The 25,266-nt window shown below is 35.0% G+C and overlaps 1 protein-coding gene across 2 annotated transcripts in view; it reads left to right on the top strand.

Moving 5' to 3' along the window:
- asgrl1 (asialoglycoprotein receptor-like 1) overlaps window positions 1-24,351 on the top strand; it is a 36,810-nt gene extending 12,459 nt beyond the window's left edge. For both annotated transcript variants that reach the window (XM_066644680.1, XM_066644679.1), the window contains one exon: window positions 23,288-24,351. In XM_066644680.1, the coding sequence (XP_066500777.1) occupies window positions 23,288-23,450 (163 nt within the window). In that variant the 3' untranslated portion in view covers window positions 23,451-24,351. The remainder of the gene's footprint in view (window positions 1-23,287) is intronic.
- The last annotated feature ends 915 nt before the right edge of the window (window positions 24,352-25,266 follow it).

Here is a 25,266-nt window from a genome sequence, read left to right as displayed (position 1 = left end):
ACTGTTTGTACCTTTAAAGATAAGCTACACTGTTTGTACCCTTAAAGATACGCTACACTGTTTGTGCCTTTAAAGATACGCTACACTGTTTGTAGCTTTAAAGATACGCTACACTCTTTGTACCTTTAAAGATACACTACACTGTTTGTACGCTTTAAAGATACGCTACACTGTTTGCACTTTTAAAGATACGCTACACTGTTTGTAGCTTTAAAGATACACTACACTGTTTGTACGTTTAAAGATACGCTACACTGTTACTAGCTTTAAAGATACGCTACACTGTTTGTACCTTTCAAGATACGCTACACTGTTTGTGTCTTTAAAGATACACTACACTGTTTGCACTTTTAAAGATACGCTACACTGTTTGTACCTTTAAAGATAAGCTACATTGTTTGTGCCCTTAAAGATACACTATCCTGTTTGTAGCTTTAAAGATACACTACACTGTTTGTACCTTTAAAGGTACGCTACACTGTCTGTACCTTTAAAGATACATTACACTGTAGCTTTAAAAATACGCTACACTGTTTGTGTCTTTAAAGATACGCTACACTGTTTGTACCTTTAGAATATACACTAGACTGCCTTTAAAGATAAGCTACACTGTCTGTACCTTTAGAGATAAGCTACACTGTCTGTATGTTTAAAGATACGCTACACTGTTTGTACCTTTAAAGATACACTACACTGTTTGCACCTTTAAAGATACACTACACTGTTTGTACCTTTAAAAGGTATGCTACACTGCCTTTAAAGATAATCTACACTGTTTGTACCTTTAAATATACACTACACTGCTGTACGTTTAAAGATACGCTACACTGTTTGTACCTTTAAAGATACACTACACTGTTTGCACCTTTAAAGATACACTACACTGCTGTACATTTAAAAATACACTACACTGTTTGTAGCTTTAAAGACAAGCTACACTGTTTGTAGCTTTAAAGATACACTACACTGTTTGTACCCTTAAAAGGTATGCTACACTGCCTTTAAAGATAATCTACACTGTTTGTACCTTTAAAGATACGCTACACTGTTTGTGTCTTTAAAGATACGCTACACTGTTTGTACCTTTAAAGATACACTACACTCTTTGTACCTTTAAAGATACGCTACACTCTTTGTACCTTTAAAGATACGCTACACTGTTTGTACCTTTAAAAGGTATGCTACATTGCCTTTAAATATAAGCTACACTGTTTGTACCTTTAAAGATACGCTACACTGTTTGTACCTTTGAAGATACGCTACACTGTCTGTACCTTTAAAGATACGCTACACTGTCTGTACATTTAAAGATACACTACACTGTTTGTAGCTTTTAAGATACATTACACTGTTTGTACCTTTAAAATATACGCTACACTGCCTTTAAATATAAGCTACACTGTCTGTACCTGTAAAGATACGCTACACTGTCTGTACCTTTAAAGATACACTACACTGTTTGTACCTTTAAAGATACACTACACTGTTTGTACTTTTAAAAATACGCTACACTGTTTGTGTCTTTAAAAATACGCTACACTGTTTGTACCTTTAAAAGGTATGCTACATTGCCTTTAAATATAAGCTACACTGTTTGTACCTTTAAAGATACCCTACACTGTTTGTACCTTTAAAGATATGCTACACTGTTTGTACCTTTGAAGATACGCTACACTGTCTGTACCTTTAAAGATACGCTACACTGCTGTACATTTAAAGATACACTACACTGTTTGTAGCTTTAAAGATACATTACACTGTTTGTACCTTTAAAAGATACACTAAACTGTCTGTACCTTTAAAGATACACTACACTGTTTGTGCCTTTAAAGATACGCTACACTGTTTGTTGCTTTAAAGATACGCTACACTGTTTGTACCTTTAAAAGATACGCTAAACTGCCTTTAAATATAAGCTACACTGTCTGTACCTGTAAAGATACGCTACACTGTTTGTACCTTTAAAATATACGCTACACTGCCTTTAAATATAAGCTACACTGTCTGTACCTGTAAAGATACGCTACACTGTCTGTACCTTTAAAGATACACTACACTGTTTGTACCTTTAAAAATACGCTACACTGTTTGTGTCTTTAAAGATACGCTACACTGTTTGTACCTTTAAAGATAAGCTACACTGTTTGTACCCTTAAAGATACGCTACACTGTTTGTGCCTTTAAAGATACGCTACACTGTTTGTAGCTTTAAAGATACGCTACACTCTTTGTACCTTTAAAGATACACTACACTGTTTGTACGCTTTAAAGATACGCTACACTGTTTGCACTTTTAAAGATACACTACACTGTTTGTAGCTTTAAAGATACACTACACTGTTTGTACGTTTAAAGATACGCTACACTGTTACTAGCTGTAAAGATACGCTACACTGTTTGTACCTTTCAAGATACGCTACACTGTTTGTGTCTTTAAAGATACACTACACTGTTTGCACTTTTAAAGATACGCTACACTGTTTGTACCTTTAAAGATAAGCTACATTGTTTGTGCCCTTAAAGATACACTATCCTGTTTGTAGCTTTAAAGATACACTACACTGTTTGTACCTTTAAAGGTACGCTACACTGTCTGTACCTTTAAAGATACATTACACTGTAGCTTTAAAAATACGCTACACTGTTTGTGTCTTTAAAGATACGCTACACTGTTTGTACCTTTAGAATATACACTAGACTGCCTTTAAAGATAAGCTACACTGTCTGTACCTTTAAAGATAAGCTACACTGTCTGTATGTTTAAAGATACGCTACACTGTCTGTACCTTTAAAGATACGCTACACTGCTGTACATTTAAAGATACACTACACTGTTTGTAGCTTTAAAGATACATTACACTGTTTGTACCTTTAAAAGATACACTAAACTGTCTGTACCTTTAAAGATACACTACACTGTTTGTGCCTTTAAAGATACGCTACACTGTTTGTTGCTTTAAAGATACGCTACACTGTTTGTACCTTTAAAAGATACGCTACACTGCCTTTAAATATAAGCTACACTGTCTGTACCTGTAAAGATACGCTCCACTGTTTGTACCTTTAAAATATACGCTACACTGCCTTTAAATATAAGCTACACTGTCTGTACCTGTAAAGATACGCTACACTGTCTGTACCTTTAAAGATACACTACACTGTTTGTACCTTTAAAAATACGCTACACTGTTTGTGTCTTTAAAGATACGCTACACTGTTTGTACCTTTAAAGATAAGCTACACTGTTTGTACCCTTAAAGATACGCTACACTGTTTGTGCCTTTAAAGATACGCTACACTGTTTGTAGCTTTAAAGATACGCTACACTCTTTGTACCTTTAAAGATACACTACACTGTTTGTACGCTTTAAAGATACGCTACACTGTTTGCACTTTTAAAGATACACTACACTGTTTGTAGCTTTAAAGATACACTACACTGTTTGTACGTTTAAAGATACGCTACACTGTTACTAGCTGTAAAGATACGCTACACTGTTTGTACCTTTCAAGATACGCTACACTGTTTGTGTCTTTAAAGATACACTACACTGTTTGCACTTTTAAAGATACGCTACACTGTTTGTACCTTTAAAGATAAGCTACATTGTTTGTGCCCTTAAAGATACACTATCCTGTTTGTAGCTTTAAAGATACACTACACTGTTTGTACCTTTAAAGGTACGCTACACTGTCTGTACCTTTAAAGATACATTACACTGTAGCTTTAAAAATACGCTACACTGTTTGTGTCTTTAAAGATACGCTACACTGTTTGTACCTTTAGAATATACACTAGACTGCCTTTAAAGATAAGCTACACTGTCTGTACCTTTAAAGATAAGCTACACTGTCTGTATGTTTAAAGATACGCTACACTGTTTGTACCTTTAAAGATACGCTACACTGTTTGTAGCTTTAAAGATACACTATACTGTTTGTACCTTTAAAAGGTATGCTACACTGCCTTTAAAGATAATCTACACTGTTTGTACCTTTAAAGATACACTACACTGTTTGCACCTTTAAAGATACACTACACTGCTGTACATTTAAAAATACACTACACTGTTTGTAGCTTTAAAGACAAGCTACACTGTTTGTAGCTTTAAAGATACACTACACTGTTTGTACCCTTAAAAGGTATGCTACACTGCCTTTAAAGATAATCTACACTGTTTGTACCTTTAAAGATACGCTACACTGTTTGTGTCTTTAAAGATACGCTACACTGTTTGTACCTTTAAAGATACACTACACTCTTTGTACCTTTAAAGATACGCTACACTCTTTGTACCTTTAAAGATACGCTACACTGTTTGTACCTTTAAAAGGTATGCTACATTGCCTTTAAATATAAGCTACACTGTTTGTACCTTTAAAGATACGCTACACTGTTTGTACCTTTGAAGATACGCTACACTGTCTGTACCTTTAAAGATACGCTACACTGTCTGTACATTTAAAGATACACTACACTGTTTGTAGCTTTTAAGATACATTACACTGTTTGTACCTTTAAAAGATACACTACACTGTCTGTACCTTTAAAGATACACTACACTGTTTGTACCTTTAAAGATACGCTACACTGTTTGTACCTTTAAAATATACGCTACACTGCCTTTAAATATAAGCTACACTTTCTGTACCTGTAAAGATACGCTACACTGTCTGTACCTTTAAAGATACACTACACTGTTTGTAGCTTTAAAGATACATTACACTGTTTGTACCTTTAAAAGATACACTAAACTGTCTGTACCTTTAAAGATACACTACACTGTTTGTGCCTTTAAAGATACGCTACACTGTTTGTTGCTTTAAAGATACGCTACACTGTTTGTACCTTTAAAAGATACGCTACACTGCCTTTAAATATAAGCTACACTGTCTGTACCTGTAAAGATACGCTACACTGTTTGTACCTTTAAAATATACGCTACACTGCCTTTAAATATAAGCTACACTGTCTGTACCTGTAAAGATACGCTACACTCTCTGTACCTTTAAAGATACACTACACTGTTTGTACCTTTAAAAATACGCTACACTGTTTGTGTCTTTAAAGATACGCTACACTGTTTGTACCTTTAAAGATAAGCTACACTGTTTGTACCCTTAAAGATACGCTACACTGTTTGTGCCTTTAAAGATACGCTACACTGTTTGTAGCTTTAAAGATACGCTACACTCTTTGTACCTTTAAAGATACACTACACTGTTTGTACGCTTTAAAGATACGCTACACTGTTTGCACTTTTAAAGATACGCTACACTGTTTGTAGCTTTAAAGATACACTACACTGTTTGTACGTTTAAAGATACGCTACACTGTTACTAGCTTTAAAGATACGCTACACTGTTTGTACCTTTCAAGATACGCTACACTGTTTGTGTCTTTAAAGATACACTACACTGTTTGCACTTTTAAAGATACGCTACACTGTTTGTACCTTTAAAGATAAGCTACATTGTTTGTGCCCTTAAAGATACACTATCCTGTTTGTAGCTTTAAAGATACACTACACTGTTTGTACGCTTTAAAGATACGCTACACTGTTTGCACTTTTAAAGATACGCTACACTGTTTGTAGCTTTAAAGATACACTACACTGTTTGTACGTTTAAAGATACGCTACACTGTTACTAGCTTTAAAGATACGCTACACTGTTTGTACCTTTCAAGATACGCTACACTGTTTGTGTCTTTAAAGATACACTACACTGTTTGCACTTTTAAAGATACGCTACACTGTTTGTACCTTTAAAGATAAGCTACATTGTTTGTGCCCTTAAAGATACACTATCCTGTTTGTAGCTTTAAAGATACACTACACTGTTTGTACCTTTAAAGGTACGCTACACTGTCTGTACCTTTAAAGATACATTACACTGTAGCTTTAAAAATACGCTACACTGTTTGTGTCTTTAAAGATACGCTACACTGTTTGTACCTTTAGAATATACACTAGACTGCCTTTAAAGATAAGCTACACTGTCTGTACCTTTAGAGATAAGCTACACTGTCTGTATGTTTAAAGATACGCTACACTGTTTGTACCTTTAAAGATACACTACACTGTTTGCACCTTTAAAGATACACTACACTGTTTGTACCTTTAAAAGGTATGCTACACTGCCTTTAAAGATAATCTACACTGTTTGTACCTTTAAATATACACTACACTGCTGTACGTTTAAAGATACGCTACACTGTTTGTACCTTTAAAGATACACTACACTGTTTGCACCTTTAAAGATACACTACACTGCTGTACATTTAAAAATACACTACACTGTTTGTAGCTTTAAAGACAAGCTACACTGTTTGTAGCTTTAAAGATACACTACACTGTTTGTACCCTTAAAAGGTATGCTACACTGCCTTTAAAGATAATCTACACTGTTTGTACCTTTAAAGATACGCTACACTGTTTGTGTCTTTAAAGATACGCTACACTGTTTGTACCTTTAAAGATACACTACACTTTTTGTACCTTTAAAGATACGCTACACTCTTTGTACCTTTAAAGATACGCTACACTGTTTGTACCTTTAAAAGGTATGCTACATTGCCTTTAAATATAAGCTACACTGTTTGTACCTTTAAAGATACGCTACACTGTTTGTACCTTTGAAGATACGCTACACTGTCTGTACCTTTAAAGATACGCTACACTGTCTGTACATTTAAAGATACACTACACTGTTTGTAGCTTTTAAGATACATTACACTGTTTGTACCTTTAAAATATACGCTACACTGCCTTTAAATATAAGCTACACTGTCTGTACCTGTAAAGATACGCTACACTGTCTGTACCTTTAAAGATACACTACACTGTTTGTACCTTTAAAGATACACTACACTGTTTGTACTTTTAAAAATACGCTACACTGTTTGTGTCTTTAAAAATACGCTACACTGTTTGTACCTTTAAAAGGTATGCTACATTGCCTTTAAATATAAGCTACACTGTTTGTACCTTTAAAGATACCCTACACTGTTTGTACCTTTAAAGATATGCTACACTGTTTGTACCTTTGAAGATACGCTACACTGTCTGTACCTTTAAAGATACGCTACACTGCTGTACATTTAAAGATACACTACACTGTTTGTAGCTTTAAAGATACATTACACTGTTTGTACCTTTAAAAGATACACTAAACTGTCTGTACCTTTAAAGATACACTACACTGTTTGTGCCTTTAAAGATACGCTACACTGTTTGTTGCTTTAAAGATACGCTACACTGTTTGTACCTTTAAAAGATACGCTACACTGCCTTTAAATATAAGCTACACTGTCTGTACCTGTAAAGATACGCTACACTGTTTGTACCTTTAAAATATACGCTACACTGCCTTTAAATATAAGCTACACTGTCTGTACCTGTAAAGATACGCTACACTGTCTGTACCTTTAAAGATACACTACACTGTTTGTACCTTTAAAAATACGCTACACTGTTTGTGTCTTTAAAGATACGCTACACTGTTTGTACCTTTAAAGATAAGCTACACTGTTTGTACCCTTAAAGATACGCTACACTGTTTGTGCCTTTAAAGATACGCTACACTGTTTGTAGCTTTAAAGATACGCTACACTCTTTGTACCTTTAAAGATACACTACACTGTTTGTACGCTTTAAAGATACGCTACACTGTTTGCACTTTTAAAGATACACTACACTGTTTGTAGCTTTAAAGATACACTACACTGTTTGTACGTTTAAAGATACGCTACACTGTTACTAGCTGTAAAGATACGCTACACTGTTTGTACCTTTCAAGATACGCTACACTGTTTGTGTCTTTAAAGATACACTACAATGTTTGCACTTTTAAAGATACGCTACACTGTTTGTACCTTTAAAGATAAGCTACATTGTTTGTGCCCTTAAAGATACACTATCCTGTTTGTAGCTTTAAAGATACACTACACTGTTTGTACCTTTAAAGGTACGCTACACTGTCTGTACCTTTAAAGATACATTACACTGTAGCTTTAAAAATACGCTACACTGTTTGTGTCTTTAAAGATACGCTACACTGTTTGTACCTTTAGAATATACACTAGACTGCCTTTAAAGATAAGCTACACTGTCTGTACCTTTAAAGATAAGCTACACTGTCTGTATGTTTAAAGATACGCTACACTGTCTGTACCTTTAAAGATACGCTACACTGCTGTACATTTAAAGATACACTACACTGTTTGTAGCTTTAAAGATACATTACACTGTTTGTACCTTTAAAAGATACACTAAACTGTCTGTACCTTTAAAGATACACTACACTGTTTGTGCCTTTAAAGATACGCTACACTGTTTGTTGCTTTAAAGATACGCTACACTGTTTGTACCTTTAAAAGATACGCTACACTGCCTTTAAATATAAGCTACACTGTCTGTACCTGTAAAGATACGCTACACTGTTTGTACCTTTAAAATATACGCTACACTGCCTTTAAATATAAGCTACACTGTCTGTACCTGTAAAGATACGCTACACTGTCTGTACCTTTAAAGATACACTACACTGTTTGTACCTTTAAAAATACGCTACACTGTTTGTGTCTTTAAAGATACGCTACACTGTTTGTACCTTTAAAGATAAGCTACACTGTTTGTACCCTTAAAGATACGCTACACTGTTTGTGCCTTTAAAGATACGCTACACTGTTTGTAGCTTTAAAGATACGCTACACTCTTTGTACCTTTAAAGATACACTACACTGTTTGTACGCTTTAAAGATACGCTACACTGTTTGCACTTTTAAAGATACACTACACTGTTTGTAGCTTTAAAGATACACTACACTGTTTGTACGTTTAAAGATACGCTACACTGTTACTAGCTGTAAAGATACGCTACACTGTTTGTACCTTTCAAGATACGCTACACTGTTTGTGTCTTTAAAGATACACTACACTGTTTGCACTTTTAAAGATACGCTACACTGTTTGTACCTTTAAAGATAAGCTACATTGTTTGTGCCCTTAAAGATACACTATCCTGTTTGTAGCTTTAAAGATACACTACACTGTTTGTACCTTTAAAGGTACGCTACACTGTCTGTACCTTTAAAGATACATTACACTGTAGCTTTAAAAATACGCTACACTGTTTGTGTCTTTAAAGATACGCTACACTGTTTGTACCTTTAGAATATACACTAGACTGCCTTTAAAGATAAGCTACACTGTCTGTACCTTTAAAGATAAGCTACACTGTCTGTATGTTTAAAGATACGCTACACTGTTTGTACCTTTAAAGATACGCTACACTGTTTGTAGCTTTAAAGATACACTATACTGTTTGTACCTTTAAAAGGTATGCTACACTGCCTTTAAAGATAATCTACACTGTTTGTACCTTTAAAGATACACTACACTGTTTGCACCTTTAAAGATACACTACACTGCTGTACATTTAAAAATACACTACACTGTTTGTAGCTTTAAAGACAAGCTACACTGTTTGTAGCTTTAAAGATACACTACACTGTTTGTACCCTTAAAAGGTATGCTACACTGCCTTTAAAGATAATCTACACTGTTTGTACCTTTAAAGATACGCTACACTGTTTGTGTCTTTAAAGATACGCTACACTGTTTGTACCTTTAAAGATACACTACACTCTTTGTACCTTTAAAGATACGCTACACTCTTTGTACCTTTAAAGATACGCTACACTGTTTGTACCTTTAAAAGGTATGCTACATTGCCTTTAAATATAAGCTACACTGTTTGTACCTTTAAAGATACGCTACACTGTTTGTACCTTTGAAGATACGCTACACTGTCTGTACCTTTAAAGATACGCTACACTGTCTGTACATTTAAAGATACACTACACTGTTTGTAGCTTTTAAGATACATTACACTGTTTGTACCTTTAAAAGATACACTACACTGTCTGTACCTTTAAAGATACACTACACTGTTTGTACCTTTAAAGATACGCTACACTGTTTGTACCTTTAAAATATACGCTACACTGCCTTTAAATATAAGCTACACTTTCTGTACCTGTAAAGATACGCTACACTGTCTGTACCTTTAAAGATACACTACACTGTTTGTAGCTTTAAAGATACATTACACTGTTTGTACCTTTAAAAGATACACTAAACTGTCTGTACCTTTAAAGATACACTACACTGTTTGTGCCTTTAAAGATACGCTACACTGTTTGTTGCTTTAAAGATACGCTACACTGTTTGTACCTTTAAAAGATACGCTACACTGCCTTTAAATATAAGCTACACTGTCTGTACCTGTAAAGATACGCTACACTGTTTGTACCTTTAAAATATACGCTACACTGCCTTTAAATATAAGCTACACTGTCTGTACCTGTAAAGATACGCTACACTGTCTGTACCTTTAAAGATACACTACACTGTTTGTACCTTTAAAAATACGCTACACTGTTTGTGTCTTTAAAGATACGCTACACTGTTTGTACCTTTAAAGATAAGCTACACTGTTTGTACCCTTAAAGATACGCTACACTGTTTGTGCCTTTAAAGATACGCTACACTGTTTGTAGCTTTAAAGATACGCTACACTCTTTGTACCTTTAAAGATACACTACACTGTTTGTACGCTTTAAAGATACGCTACACTGTTTGCACTTTTAAAGATACGCTACACTGTTTGTAGCTTTAAAGATACACTACACTGTTTGTACGTTTAAAGATACGCTACACTGTTACTAGCTTTAAAGATACGCTACACTGTTTGTACCTTTCAAGATACGCTACACTGTTTGTGTCTTTAAAGATACACTACACTGTTTGCACTTTTAAAGATACGCTACACTGTTTGTACCTTTAAAGATGAGCTACATTGTTTGTGCCCTTAAAGATACACTATCCTGTTTGTAGCTTTAAAGATACACTACACTGTTTGTACCTTTAAAGGTACGCTACACTGTTTGTACCTTTAAAGATACATTACACTGTAGCTTTAAAAATACGCTACACTGTTTGTGTCTTTAAAGATACGCTACACTGTTTGTACCTTTAGAATATACACTAGACTGCCTTTAAAGATAAGCTACACTGTCTGTACCTTTAGAGATAAGCTACACTGTCTGTATGTTTAAAGATACGCTACACTGTTTGTACCTTTAAAGATACACTACACTGTTTGCACCTTTAAAGATACACTACACTTTTTGTACCTTTAAAAGGTATGCTACACTGCCTTTAAAGATAATCTACACTGTTTGTACCTTTAAATATACACTACACTGCTGTACGTTTAAAGATACGCTACACTGTTTGTACCTTTAAAGATACACTACACTGTTTGCACCTTTAAAGATACACTACACTGCTGTACATTTAAAAATACACTACACTGTTTGTAGCTTTAAAGACAAGCTACACTGTTTGTAGCTTTAAAGATACACTACACTGTTTGTACCCTTAAAAGGTATGCTACACTGCCTTTAAAGATAATCTACACTGTTTGTACCTTTAAAGATACGCTACACTGTTTGTGTCTTTAAAGATACGCTACACTGTTTGTACCTTTAAAGATACACTACACTCTTTGTACCTTTAAAGATACGCTACACTCTTTGTACCTTTAAAGATACGCTACACTGTTTGTACCTTTAAAAGGTATGCTACATTGCCTTTAAATATAAGCTACACTGTTTGTACCTTTAAAGATACGCTACACTGTTTGTACCTTTGAAGATACGCTACACTGTCTGTACCTTTAAAGATACGCTACACTGTCTGTACATTTAAAGATACACTACACTGTTTGTAGCTTTTAAGATACATTACACTGTTTGTACCTTTAAAACATACACTACACTGTCTGTACCTTTAAAGATACACTACACTGTTTGTACATTTAAAGATACGCTACACTGTTTGTACCTTTAAAATATACGCTACTCTGCCTTTAAATATAAGCTACACTGTCTGTACCTGTAAAGATACGCTACACTGTCTGTACCTTTAAAGATACACTACACTGTTTGTACCTTTAAAGATACACTACACTGTTTGTACTTTTAAAAATACGCTACACTGTTTGTGTCTTTAAAAATACGCTACACTGTTTGTGTCTTTAAAGATACACTACACTGTTTGTACCTTTAAAGATACACTACACTGTTTGTAGCTTTAAAGATACGCTACACTCTTTGTACCTTTAAAGATACACTACACTGTTTGTAGCTTTAAAGATACACTACACTATTTGTAGCTTTAAAGATACACTATACTGTTTGTGCCTTTAAAGATACACTTCACTGTTTGTACCTTTAAAAGGTATGCTACATTGCCTTTAAATATAAGCTACACTGTTTGTACCTTTAAAGATACGCTACACTGTTTGTACCTTTAAAAGGTATGCTACATTGCCTTTAAATATAAGCTACACTGTTTGTACCTTTAAAGATACCCTACACTGTTTGTACCTTTAAAGATATGCTACACTGTTTGTACCTTTGAAGATACGCTACACTGTCTGTACCTTTAAAGATACGCTACACTGCTGTACATTTAAAGATACACTACACTGTTTGTAGCTTTAAAGATACATTACACTGTTTGTACCTTTAAAAGATACACTAAACTGTCTGTACCTTTAAAGATACACTACACTGTTTGTGCCTTTAAAGATACGCTACACTGTTTGTTGCTTTAAAGATACGCTACACTGTTTGTACCTTTAAAGATAAGCTACATTGTTTGTGCCCTTAAAGATACACTATCCTGTTTGTAGCTTTAAAGATACACTACACTGTTTGTACCTTTAAAGGTACGCTACACTGTTTGTACCTTTAAAGATACATTACACTGTAGCTTTAAAAATACGCTACACTGTTTGTGTCTTTAAAGATACGCTACACTGTTTGTACCTTTAGAATATACACTAGACTGCCTTTAAAGATAAGCTACACTGTCTGTACCTTTAGAGATAAGCTACACTGTCTGTATGTTTAAAGATACGCTACACTGTTTGTACCTTTAAAGATACACTACACTGTTTGCACCTTTAAAGATACACTACACTGTTTGTACCTTTAAAAGGTATGCTACACTGCCTTTAAAGATAATCTACACTGTTTGTACCTTTAAATATACACTACACTGCTGTACGTTTAAAGATACGCTACACTGTTTGTACCTTTAAAGATACACTACACTGTTTGCACCTTTAAAGATACACTACACTGCTGTACATTTAAAAATACACTACACTGTTTGTAGCTTTAAAGACAAGCTACACTGTTTGTAGCTTTAAAGATACACTACACTGTTTGTACCCTTAAAAGGTATGCTACACTGCCTTTAAAGATAATCTACACTGTTTGTACCTTTAAAGATACGCTACACTGTTTGTGTCTTTAAAGATACGCTACACTGTTTGTACCTTTAAAGATACACTACACTCTTTGTACCTTTAAAGATACGCTACACTCTTTGTACCTTTAAAGATACGCTACACTGTTTGTACCTTTAAAAGGTATGCTACATTGCCTTTAAATATAAGCTACACTGTTTGTACCTTTAAAGATACGCTACACTGTTTGTACCTTTGAAGATACGCTACACTGTCTGTACCTTTAAAGATACGCTACACTGTCTGTACATTTAAAGATACACTACACTGTTTGTAGCTTTTAAGATACATTACACTGTTTGTACCTTTAAAAGATACACTACACTGTCTGTACCTTTAAAGATACACTACACTGTTTGTACCTTTAAAGATACGCTACACTGTTTGTACCTTTAAAATATACGCTACTCTGCCTTTAAATATAAGCTACACTGTCTGTACCTGTAAAGATACGCTACACTGTCTGTACCTTTAAAGATACACTACACTGTTTGTACCTTTAAAGATACACTACACTGTTTGTACTTTTAAAAATACGCTACACTGTTTGTGTCTTTAAAAATACGCTACACTGTTTGTGTCTTTAAAGATACACTACACTGTTTGTACCTTTAAAGATACGCTACACTGTTTGTAGCTTTAAAGATACGCTACACTCTTTGTACCTTTAAAGATACACTACACTGTTTGTAGCTTTAAAGATACACTACACTATTTGTAGCTTTAAAGATACACTATACTGTTTGTGCCTTTAAAGATACACTTCACTGTTTGTACCTTTAAAAGGTATGCTACATTGCCTTTAAATATAAGCTACACTGTTTGTACCTTTAAAGATACGCTACACTGTTTGTACCTTTAAAAGGTATGCTACATTGCCTTTAAATATAAGCTACACTGTTTGTACCTTTAAAGATACCCTACACTGTTTGTACCTTTAAAGATATGCTACACTGTTTGTACCTTTGAAGATACGCTACACTGTCTGTACCTTTAAAGATACGCTACACTGCTGTACATTTAAAGATACACTACACTGTTTGTAGCTTTAAAGATACATTACACTGTTTGTACCTTTAAAAGATACACTAAACTGTCTGTACCTTTAAAGATACACTACACTGTTTGTGCCTTTAAAGATACGCTACACTGTTTGTTGCTTTAAAGATACGCTACACTGTTTGTACCTTTAAAAGATACGCTACACTGCCTTTAAATATAAGCTACACTGTCTGTACCTGTAAAGATACGCTACACTGTTTGTACCTTTAAAATATACGCTACACTGCCTTTAAATATAAGCTACACTGTCTGTACCTGTAAAGATACGCTACACTGTCTGTACCTTTAAAGATACACTACACTGTTTGTACCTTTAAAAATACGCTACACTGTTTGTGTCTTTAAAGATACGCTACACTGTTTGTACCTTTAAAGATAAGCTACACTGTTTGTACCCTTAAAGATACGCTACACTGTTTGTGCCTTTAAAGATACGCTACACTGTTTGTAGCTTTAAAGATACGCTACACTCTTTGTACCTTTAAAGATACACTACACTGTTTGTACGCTTTAAAGATACGCTACACTGTTTGCACTTTTAAAGATACGCTACACTGTTTGTAGCTTTAAAGATACACTACACTGTTTGTACGTTTAAAGATACGCTACACTGTTACTAGCTTTAAAGATACGCTACACTGTTTGTACCTTTCAAGATACGCTACACTGTTTGTGTCTTTAAAGATACACTACACTGTTTGCACTTTTAAAGATACGCTACACTGTTTGTACCTTTAAAGATAAGCTACATTGTTTGTGCCCTTAAAGATACACTATCCTGTTTGTAGCTTTAAAGTTACACTACACTGTTTGTACCTTTAAAGGTACGCTACACTGTCTGTACCTTTAAAGATACATTACACTGTAGCTTTAAAAGTACGCTACACTGTTTGTGTCTTTAAAGATACGCTACACTGTTTGTACCTTTAGAATATACACTAGACTGCCTTTAAAGATAAGCTACACTGTCTGTACCTTTAAAGATAAGCTACACTGTCTGTATGTTTAAAGATACGCTACACTGTTTGTACCTTTAAAGATACGCTACACTGTTTGTAGCTTTAAAGATACACTACACTGTTTGTAGCTTTAAAGATACACTACACTCTTTGTAGCTTTAAAGATACACTACACTCTTTGTGTCTTTAAAGATACACTACACTCTTTGTGTCTTTAAAGATACACTACACTGTTTGTACCTTTAAAGATACACTACACTGTTTGTACCTTTAAAGATACGCTACACTGTTTGTACCTTTAAAGATACATTACACTGTAGCTTTAAAAATACGCTACACTGTTTGTGTCTTTAAAGATACGCTACACTGTTTGTACCTTTAAAGATACGCTACACTGTTTGTAGCTTTAAAGATATACTACACTGTTTGTAGCTTTTAAGATACATTACACTGTTTGTACCTTTAAAAGATACACTACACTGTCTGTACCTTTAAAGATACACTACACTGTTTGTACCTTTAAAGATACGCTACACTGTTTGTACCTTTAAAATATACGCTACACTGCCTTTAAATATAAGCTACACTGTCTGTACCTGTAAAGATACGCTACACTGTCTGTACATTTAAAGATACACTACACTGTTTGTAGCTTTAAAGATACATTACACTGTTTGTACCTTTAAAAGATACACTAAACTGTCTGTACCTTTAAAGATACACTACACTGTTTGTGCCTTTAAAGATACGCTACACTGTTTGTTGCTTTAAAGATACGCTACACTGTTTGTACCTTTAAAAGATACGCTACACTGCCTTTAAATATAAGCTACACTGTCTGTACCTGTAAAGATACGCTACACTGTTTGTACCTTTAAAATATACGCTACACTGCCTTTAAATATAAGCTACACTGTCTGTACCTGTAAAGATACGCTACACTGTCTGTACCTTTAAAGATACACTACACTGTTTGTACCTTTAAAAATACGCTACACTGTTTGTGTCTTTAAAGATACGCTACACTGTTTGTACCTTTAAAGATAAGCTACACTGTTTGTACCCTTAAAGATACGCTACACTGTTTGTGCCTTTAAAGATACGCTACACTGTTTGTAGCTTTAAAGATACGCTACACTCTTTGTACCTTTAAAGATACACTACACTGTTTGTACGCTTTAAAGATACGCTACACTGTTTGCACTTTTAAAGATACGCTACACTGTTTGTAGCTTTAAAGATACACTACACTGTTTGTACGTTTAAAGATACGCTACACTGTTACTAGCTTTAAAGATACGCTACACTGTTTGTACCTTTCAAGATACGCTACACTGTTTGTGTCTTTAAAGATACACTACACTGTTTGCACTTTTAAAGATACGCTACACTGTTTGTACCTTTAAAGATAAGCTACATTGTTTGTGCCCTTAAAGATACACTATCCTGTTTGTAGCTTTAAAGATACACTACACTGTTTGTACCTTTAAAGGTACGCTACACTGTCTGTACCTTTAAAGATACATTACACTGTAGCTTTAAAAATACGCTACACTGTTTGTGTCTTTAAAGATACGCTACACTGTTTGTACCTTTAGAATATACACTAGACTGCCTTTAAAGATAAGCTACACTGTCTGTACCTTTAGAGATAAGCTACACTGTCTGTATGTTTAAAGATACGCTACACTGTTTGTACCTTTAAAGATACACTACACTGTTTGCACCTTTAAAGATACACTACACTGTTTGTACCTTTAAAAGGTATGCTACACTGCCTTTAAAGATAATCTACACTGTTTGTACCTTTAAATATACACTACACTGCTGTACGTTTAAAGATACGCTACACTGTTTGTACCTTTAAAGATACACTACACTGTTTGCACCTTTAAAGATACACTACACTGCTGTACATTTAAAAATACACTACACTGTTTGTAGCTTTAAAGACAAGCTACACTGTTTGTAGCTTTAAAGATACACTACACTGTTTGTACCCTTAAAAGGTATGCTACACTGCCTTTAAAGATAATCTACACTGTTTGTACCTTTAAAGATACGCTACACTGTTTGTGTCTTTAAAGATACGCTACACTGTTTGTACCTTTAAAGATACACTACACTCTTTGTACCTTTAAAGATACGCTACACTCTTTGTACCTTTAAAGATACGCTACACTGTTTGTACCTTTAAAAGGTATGCTACATTGCCTTTAAATATAAGCTACACTGTTTGTACCTTTAAAGATACGCTACACTGTTTGTACCTTTGAAGATACGCTACACTGTCTGTACCTTTAAAGATACGCTACACTGTCTGTACATTTAAAGATACACTACACTGTTTGTAGCTTTTAAGATACATTACACTGTTTGTACCTTTAAAAGATACACTACACTGTCTGTACCTTTAAAGATACACTACACTGTTTGTACCTTTAAAGATACGCTACACTGTTTGTACCTTTAAAATATACGCTACACTGCCTTTAAATATAAGCTACACTGTCTGTACCTGTAAAGATACGCTACACTGTCTGTACCTTTAAAGATACACTACACTGTTTGTACCTTTAAAGATACACTACACTGTTTGTACTTTTAAAAATACGCTACACTGTTTGTGTCTTTAAAAATACGCTACACTGTTTGTGTCTTTAAAGATACACTACACTGTTTGTACCTTTAAAGATACGCTACACTGTTTGTAGCTTTAAAGATACGCTACACTCTTTGTACCTTTAAAGATACACTACACTGTTTGTAGCTTTAAAGATACACTACACTATTTGTAGCTTTAAAGATACACTATACTGTTTGTGCCTTTAAAGATACACTTCACTGTTTGTACCTTTAAAAGGTATGCTACATTGCCTTTAAATATAAGCTACACTGTTTGTACCTTTAAAGATACGCTACACTGTTTGTACCTTTAAAAGGTATGCTACATTGCCTTTAAATATAAGCTACACTGTTTGTACCTTTAAAGATACCCTACACTGTTTGTACCTTTAAAGATACGCTACACTGCTGTACATTTAAAGATACACTACACTGTTTGTAGCTTTAAAGATACATTACACTGTTTGTACCTTTAAAAGATACACTAAACTGTCTGTACCTTTAAAGATACACTACACTGTTTGTGCCTTTAAAGATACGCTACACTGTTTGTTGCTTTAAAGATACGCTACACTGTTTGTACCTTTAAAAGATACGCTACACTGCCTTTAAATATAAGCTACACTGTCTGTACCTGTAAAGATACGCTACACTGTTTGTACCTTTAAAATATACGCTACACTGCCTTTAAATATAAGCTACACTGTCTGTACCTGTAAAGATACGCTACACTGTCTGTACCTTTAAAGATACACTACACTGTTTGTACCTTTAAAAATACGCTACACTGTTTGTGTCTTTAAAGATACGCTACACTGTTTGTACCTTTAAAGATAAGCTACACTGTTTGTACCCTTAAAGATACGCTACACTGTTTGTGCCTTTAAAGATACGCTACACTGTTTGTAGCTTTAAAGATACGCTACACTCTTTGTACCTTTAATGATACACTACACTGTTTGTACGCTTTAAAGATACGCTACACTATTTGCACTTTTAAAGATACGCTACACTGTTTGTAGCTTTAAAGATACACTACACTGTTTGTACGTTTAAAGATACGCTACACTGTTACTAGCTTTAAAGATACGCTACACTGTTTGTACCTTTTAAGATACGCTACACTGTTTGTGTCTTTAAAGATACACTACACTGTTTGCACTTTTAAAGATACGCTACACTGTTTGTACCTTTAAAGATAAGCTACATTGTTTGTGCCCTTAAAGATACACTATCCTGTTTGTAGCTTTAAAGATACACTACACTGTTTGTACCTTTAAAGGTACGCTACACTGTCTGTACCTTTAAAGATACATTACACTGTAGCTTTAAAAATACGCTACACTGTTTGTGTCTTTAAAGATACGCTACACTGTTTGTACCTTTAGAATATACACTAGACTGCCTTTAAAGATAAGCTACACTGTCTGTACCTTTAAAGATAAGCTACACTGTCTGTATGTTTAAAGATACGCTACACTGTTTGTACCTTTAAAGATACGCTACACTGTTTGTAGCTTTAAAGATACACTACACTGTTTGTAGCTTTAAAGATACACTACACTGTTTGTGTCTTTAAAGATACACTACACTGTTTGTAGCTTTAAAGATACACTACACTCTTTGTAGCTTTAAAGATACACTACACTCTTTGTGTCTTTAAAGATACACTACACTGTTTGTACCTTTAAAGATACACTACACTGTTTGTACCTTTAAAGATACGCTACACTGTTTGTACCTTTAAAGATACATTACACTGTAGCTTTAAAAATACGCTACACTGTTTGTGTCTTTAAAGATACGCTACACTGTTTGTAGCTTTAAAGATACACTACACTGTTTGTAGCTTTAAAGATACACTACACTCTTTGTAGCTTTAGAGATACACTACACTGTTTGTACCTTTAAAGATACGCTACACTGTTTGTGTCTTTAAAGATACGCTACACTGTTTGTGCCTTTAAAGATACGCTACACTGTTTGTACCTTTAAAGATACGCTACACTGCCTTTAAAGATAAGCTACACTGTCTGTACCTTTAAAGATACGCTACACTGTTTGTAGCTTTAAAGATACGCTACACTGTTTGTAGCTTTAAAGATACGCTACACTGTTTGTAGCTTTAAAGATACGCTACACTGTTTGTACCTTTAAAAGATACACTACAGTGCCTTTAAAGATAAGCTACACTGTCTGTACCTTTAAAGATACGCTACACTGTTTGTAGCTTTAAAGATACACTACACTGTTTGTACATTTAAAGATACACTACACTGTTTGTACCTTTAAAAGATACACTACACTGCCTTTAAAGATAAGCTACACTGTTTGTAGCTTTAAACATACACTACACTGTTTGTACCTTTAAAAGATACCCTACACTGTTTGTACCTTTAAAGATACACTACATTGTTTGTAGCTTTAAAGATACACTACACTGTGTGTCTTTAAAGATACACTACACTGTTTGTACCTTTAAAGATACACTACACTGTTTGTACCTTTAAAGATACACTACACTCTTTGTACCTTTAAAAGATACACTACACTGCCTTTAAAGATAAGCTACACTGTTTGTAGCTTTAAAGATACGCTACACTGTTTGTAGCTTTAAAGATACACTACACTGTTTGTACCTTTAAAGATACACTACACTGTTTGTACCTTTAAAGATACACTACACTCTTTGTACCTTTAAAAGATACACTACACTGCGTTTAAAGATAAGCTACACTGTTTGTAGCTTTAAAGATACGCTACACTGTTTGTAGCTTTAAAGATACCCTACACTGTTTGTACCTTTAAAGATACACTACATTGTTTGTAGCTTTAAAGATACACTACACTGTTTGTGTCTTTAAAGATACACTACACTTTTGTACCTTTAAAGATACGCTACACTGTTTGTGTCTTTAAAGATACGCTACACTGTTTGTACCTTTAAAGATACGCTACACTGTTTGTACCTTTAAAGATACGCTACACTGTTTGTGTCTTTAAAGATACGCTACACTGTTTGTACCTTTAAAGATACACTACACTGTTTGTACCTTTAAAGATACGCTACACTGTTTGTACCTTTCAAGATACACTACACTGTTTGTGTCTTTAAAGATACACTACACTGTTTGCACTTTAAAAGATACGCTACACTGCCTTTAAATATAAGCTACACTGTCTGTACCTTTAAAGATACGCTACACTGTTTGTACCTTTCAAGATACGCTACACTGTTTGTACCTTTCAAGATACGCTACACTGTTTGCACTTTTAAAGATACGCTACACTGTTTGCACTTTTAAAGATAAGCTACATTGTTTGTGCCCTTAAAGATACACTATCCTGTTTGTAGCTTTAAAGATACACTACACTGTTTGTACCTTTAAAGATACACTACACAGTAGCTTTAAAAATACGCTACACTGTTTGTGTCTTTAAAGATACGCTACACTGTTTGTACCTTTAAAATATACACTAGACTGCCTTTAAAGATAAGCTACACTGTCTGTACCTTTAAAGATAAGCTACACTGTCTGTATGTTTAAAGATACACTACACTGTTTGTGCCTTTAAAGCTACACTACACTGTTTGTACCTTTAAAAGATACACTACACTGTTTGTACCTTTAAAGATACGCTACACTGTTTGTAGCTTTAAAAATACACTAAACTGTTTGTACCTTTAAAAGATACACTACACTGCCTTTAAAGATAAGCTACACTGTCTGTACCTTTAAAGATAAGCTACACTGTCTGTATGTTTAAAGATACACTGCACTGTTTGTGTCTTTAAATATACACTACACTGTTTGTACCTTTAAAAGATACACTACACTGTTTGTACCTTTAAAGATACGCTACACTGTTTGTAGCTTTAAAAATACACTAAACTGTTTGTACCTTTAAAATATACACTAGACTGCCTTTAAAGATAAGCTACACTGTCTGTACCTTTAAAGATAAGCTACACTGTCTGTATGTTTAAAGATACACTGCACTGTTTGTGTCTTTAAATATACACTACACTGTTTGTACCTTTAAAAGATACACTACACTGTTTGTACCTTTAAAAATACACTAAACTGTTTGTACCTTTAAAAGATACACTACACTGCCTTTAAAGATAAGCTACACTGTCTGTACCTTTAAAGATACGCTATACTGTTTGTAGCTTTAAAGATACACTACACTCTTTGTACCTTTAAAGATACACTACATTGTTTGTAGCTTTAAAGATACACTACACTGTTTGTGTCTTTAAAGATACACTACACTGTTTGTACCTTTAAAGATACGCTACACTGTTTGTGTCTTTAAAGATACGCTACACTGTTTGTGTCTTTAAAGATACGCTACACTGTTTGTGTCTTTAAAGATACACTACACTGTTTGTAGCTTTAAAGATACACTACACTGTTTGTAGCTTTAAAGATACACTACACTCTTTGTAGCTTTAAAGATACACTACACTGTTTGTGTCTTTAAAGATACGCTACACTGTTTGTGCCTTTAAAGATACGCTACACTGCCTTTAAAGATAAGCTACACTGTCTGTACCTTTAAAGATACGCTACACTGTTTGTAGCTTTAAAGATACACTACACTGTTTGTACTTTTAAAGATACACTACACTGTTTGTACCTTTAAAAGATACACTACAGTGCCTTTAAAGATAAGCTACACTGTTTGTAGCTTTAAAGATACGCTACACTGTTTGTAGCTTTAAACATACACTACACTCTTTGTAGCTTTAAAGATACCCTACACTGCTTGTACCTTTAAAGATACACTACATTGTTTGTAGCTTTAAAGATACACTACACTGTGTGTCTTTAAAGATACACTACACTGTTTGTACCTTTAAAGATACGCTACACTGTTTGTACCTTTAAAGATACGCTACACTGTTTGTGTCTTTAAAGATACGCTACACTGTTTGTACCTTTAAAGATACGCTACACTGTTTGTACCTTTAAAGATACACTACACTGCTGTACCTTTAAAGATACACTACACTTTCTGTACCTTTAAAGATACACTACAATGTTTGTAGCTTTAATGTGGGAGACCCGCTCTGTGGAGCATAAACTAGTTCGTCAGGGTCTCCACAGAAATTTGATTAGTCAAACCATGGGAGCTGCACCTCAGAAAAATACAATGTGAAGCACTTTCATTAACACTGTTTACCCTTTAAAAAAGTAAAAACGATTGACTGCTCCTTTAATGTTTGCTCTCTGTTTTTTTTGGGTCAGTTTCTGGGACGAGGGTCAGCCGGACAACTGGGACGTCCGAGTGAACGGAGAGGACTGCGGTCAACTACATGGTTATCCCAAGACACCTCGCCGACTCTGGAACGATGGAGACTGCACCCTGCCGAACAAATACATCTGTGAGGCACCAGTGCCCAAACACTGAAGAAACACTCAGTATACACCTAACACACACACATACCTAACATACACACACACACACAAACACACACCTAACACACACACACTCGCACACGTGTTTTGGTACCCACAAATACATAAAAACACATACGGAGACTTACATATTTAGTATGGTGATGTATTTGATTTCCAGTATTTGTGTATTACTCTTGATGCTGTAACTAAACCTCTAATCAATATCAAATTCAACCTCATTAATGTCTCTTAGCCACAGAGACGCAACTGTGGACATCATCCTGGTAGAGTTTCCCCACCCAATTACCCACAGTCTTCAGTACTCCCTTCCACACGACTGTAATAAAACACCTTCCCAAAGGGAGTGGAAAAACATGCCCTTTTCTTTTTGACATCTCCAACAGTCCTCGTTATTTATGAGACCCACTTTATTCAATCGGCAGGGTCCAGTAATGTCTGTGCAATATTTTATATTTGGTAAATTTACCCCTGGCCTCTTGAATATATATCTTCCTGAACCTCATAAAACCTCTGACCAGGTTTCACTATCAATTTCACACCGCAAACCTCTGCCGAAGTATTTTTAAACTCTTTTCATTACTACGTCTCACTTTTGGTGTCAATCTTTAAAACACTGATGCTTTACGATGTTCTTCTGATAACTTTATTATAATCCACTCTTTTTAAAAAATGAAAACTTCACGTTTTGGGGAAATAAAACTTCATCTGAAAAATATAAATACACATCAAATATAATTCCAGGGAACCTCTGATGTGTGTGTGTGTGTGTATGTGTGTTAAGATGATGTAAGGACACACACAGACTATAAACAAGTATGAACCCCAGTTGAAAACTGAAATATTTATTGGACTCTGTTCTGAATTCATCACTGAACTCAAATAAACATTTTATAAAATCTTTGCTGATTTCTCTAGTCATTATTCTTCTTTAAACTCATAATCAGGGTGTTTTTATTCTTTTGAATCATTCTCATTTTCTGAGGTCTTTCTTTAAAATGAATCTCATTAATTTTTCTTCTTCTGTTTAACGTGGATTTGTTGCAACTGCTTTAACAGAGTCAGTGTTAGGGGTGTGTTGTGATGAGTGAGTGAGTGTGATGAGTGAGAGGATGACAGTGGGGAGTGTTAGAGGTGTGTTGTGATGAGTGAGTGAGTGTGATGAGTGAGAGGATGACAGTGGGGAGTGTTAGAGGTGTGTTGTGATGAGTGAGTGAGTGTGATGAGTGAGAGGGTAAGAAGTGTGTTGTGATGAGTGAGTGAGTGTGATGAGTAAGAGGGTAAGGAGTGTGTTGTGATGAGTGAGTGAGTGTGATGAGTGAGAGGGTAAGGAGTGTGTTGTGATGAGTGAGTGTGATGAGTGAGAGGGTGACTGTGTTAGGGGGAGTGTGAGGTGAGTGTGAGGTCAGGAGCTGGTGTGGAGGATTAGTTCTGAATCAAACACTGAACTCCAGCTCATAACAGAGTTTCAGAAGGAGTTCCATCACTTCAGAGAACACAGTTCCACAGTTCCACTGCTCCACAGCTCCACCTGGGGGTATTTACACTCCTCTGACATAGAGCACGGTGGCTATGAGAGTGAGGATTTAACATATGGCCTCTTTAAGAATATGTTTGTGTTCAGTGCACTGCCCAAAACCTGCCCATAATTTCAACCAATCAGCTCTGTCCTTCTTTTATCCTTCTCACACACTCCTCCTTCATCTGTTGCTTTCCCACCACCATTCGTCTCCCTCCCCCTCCCCCTCCTCCTCCTCATCTCTTTTTAAAGGCCAGTTCACTGAGAGCTCTGTTTTCTGACCGACACC

This window comes from Hoplias malabaricus, chromosome 14 (assembly GCF_029633855.1).
Source record: "Hoplias malabaricus isolate fHopMal1 chromosome 14, fHopMal1.hap1, whole genome shotgun sequence".
NCBI lineage: Eukaryota > Metazoa > Chordata > Actinopteri > Characiformes > Erythrinidae > Hoplias > Hoplias malabaricus.
The sequence above is the reverse complement of the archived record's forward strand: the minus strand, read 5'-3'. Positions and strand labels throughout refer to the sequence as shown.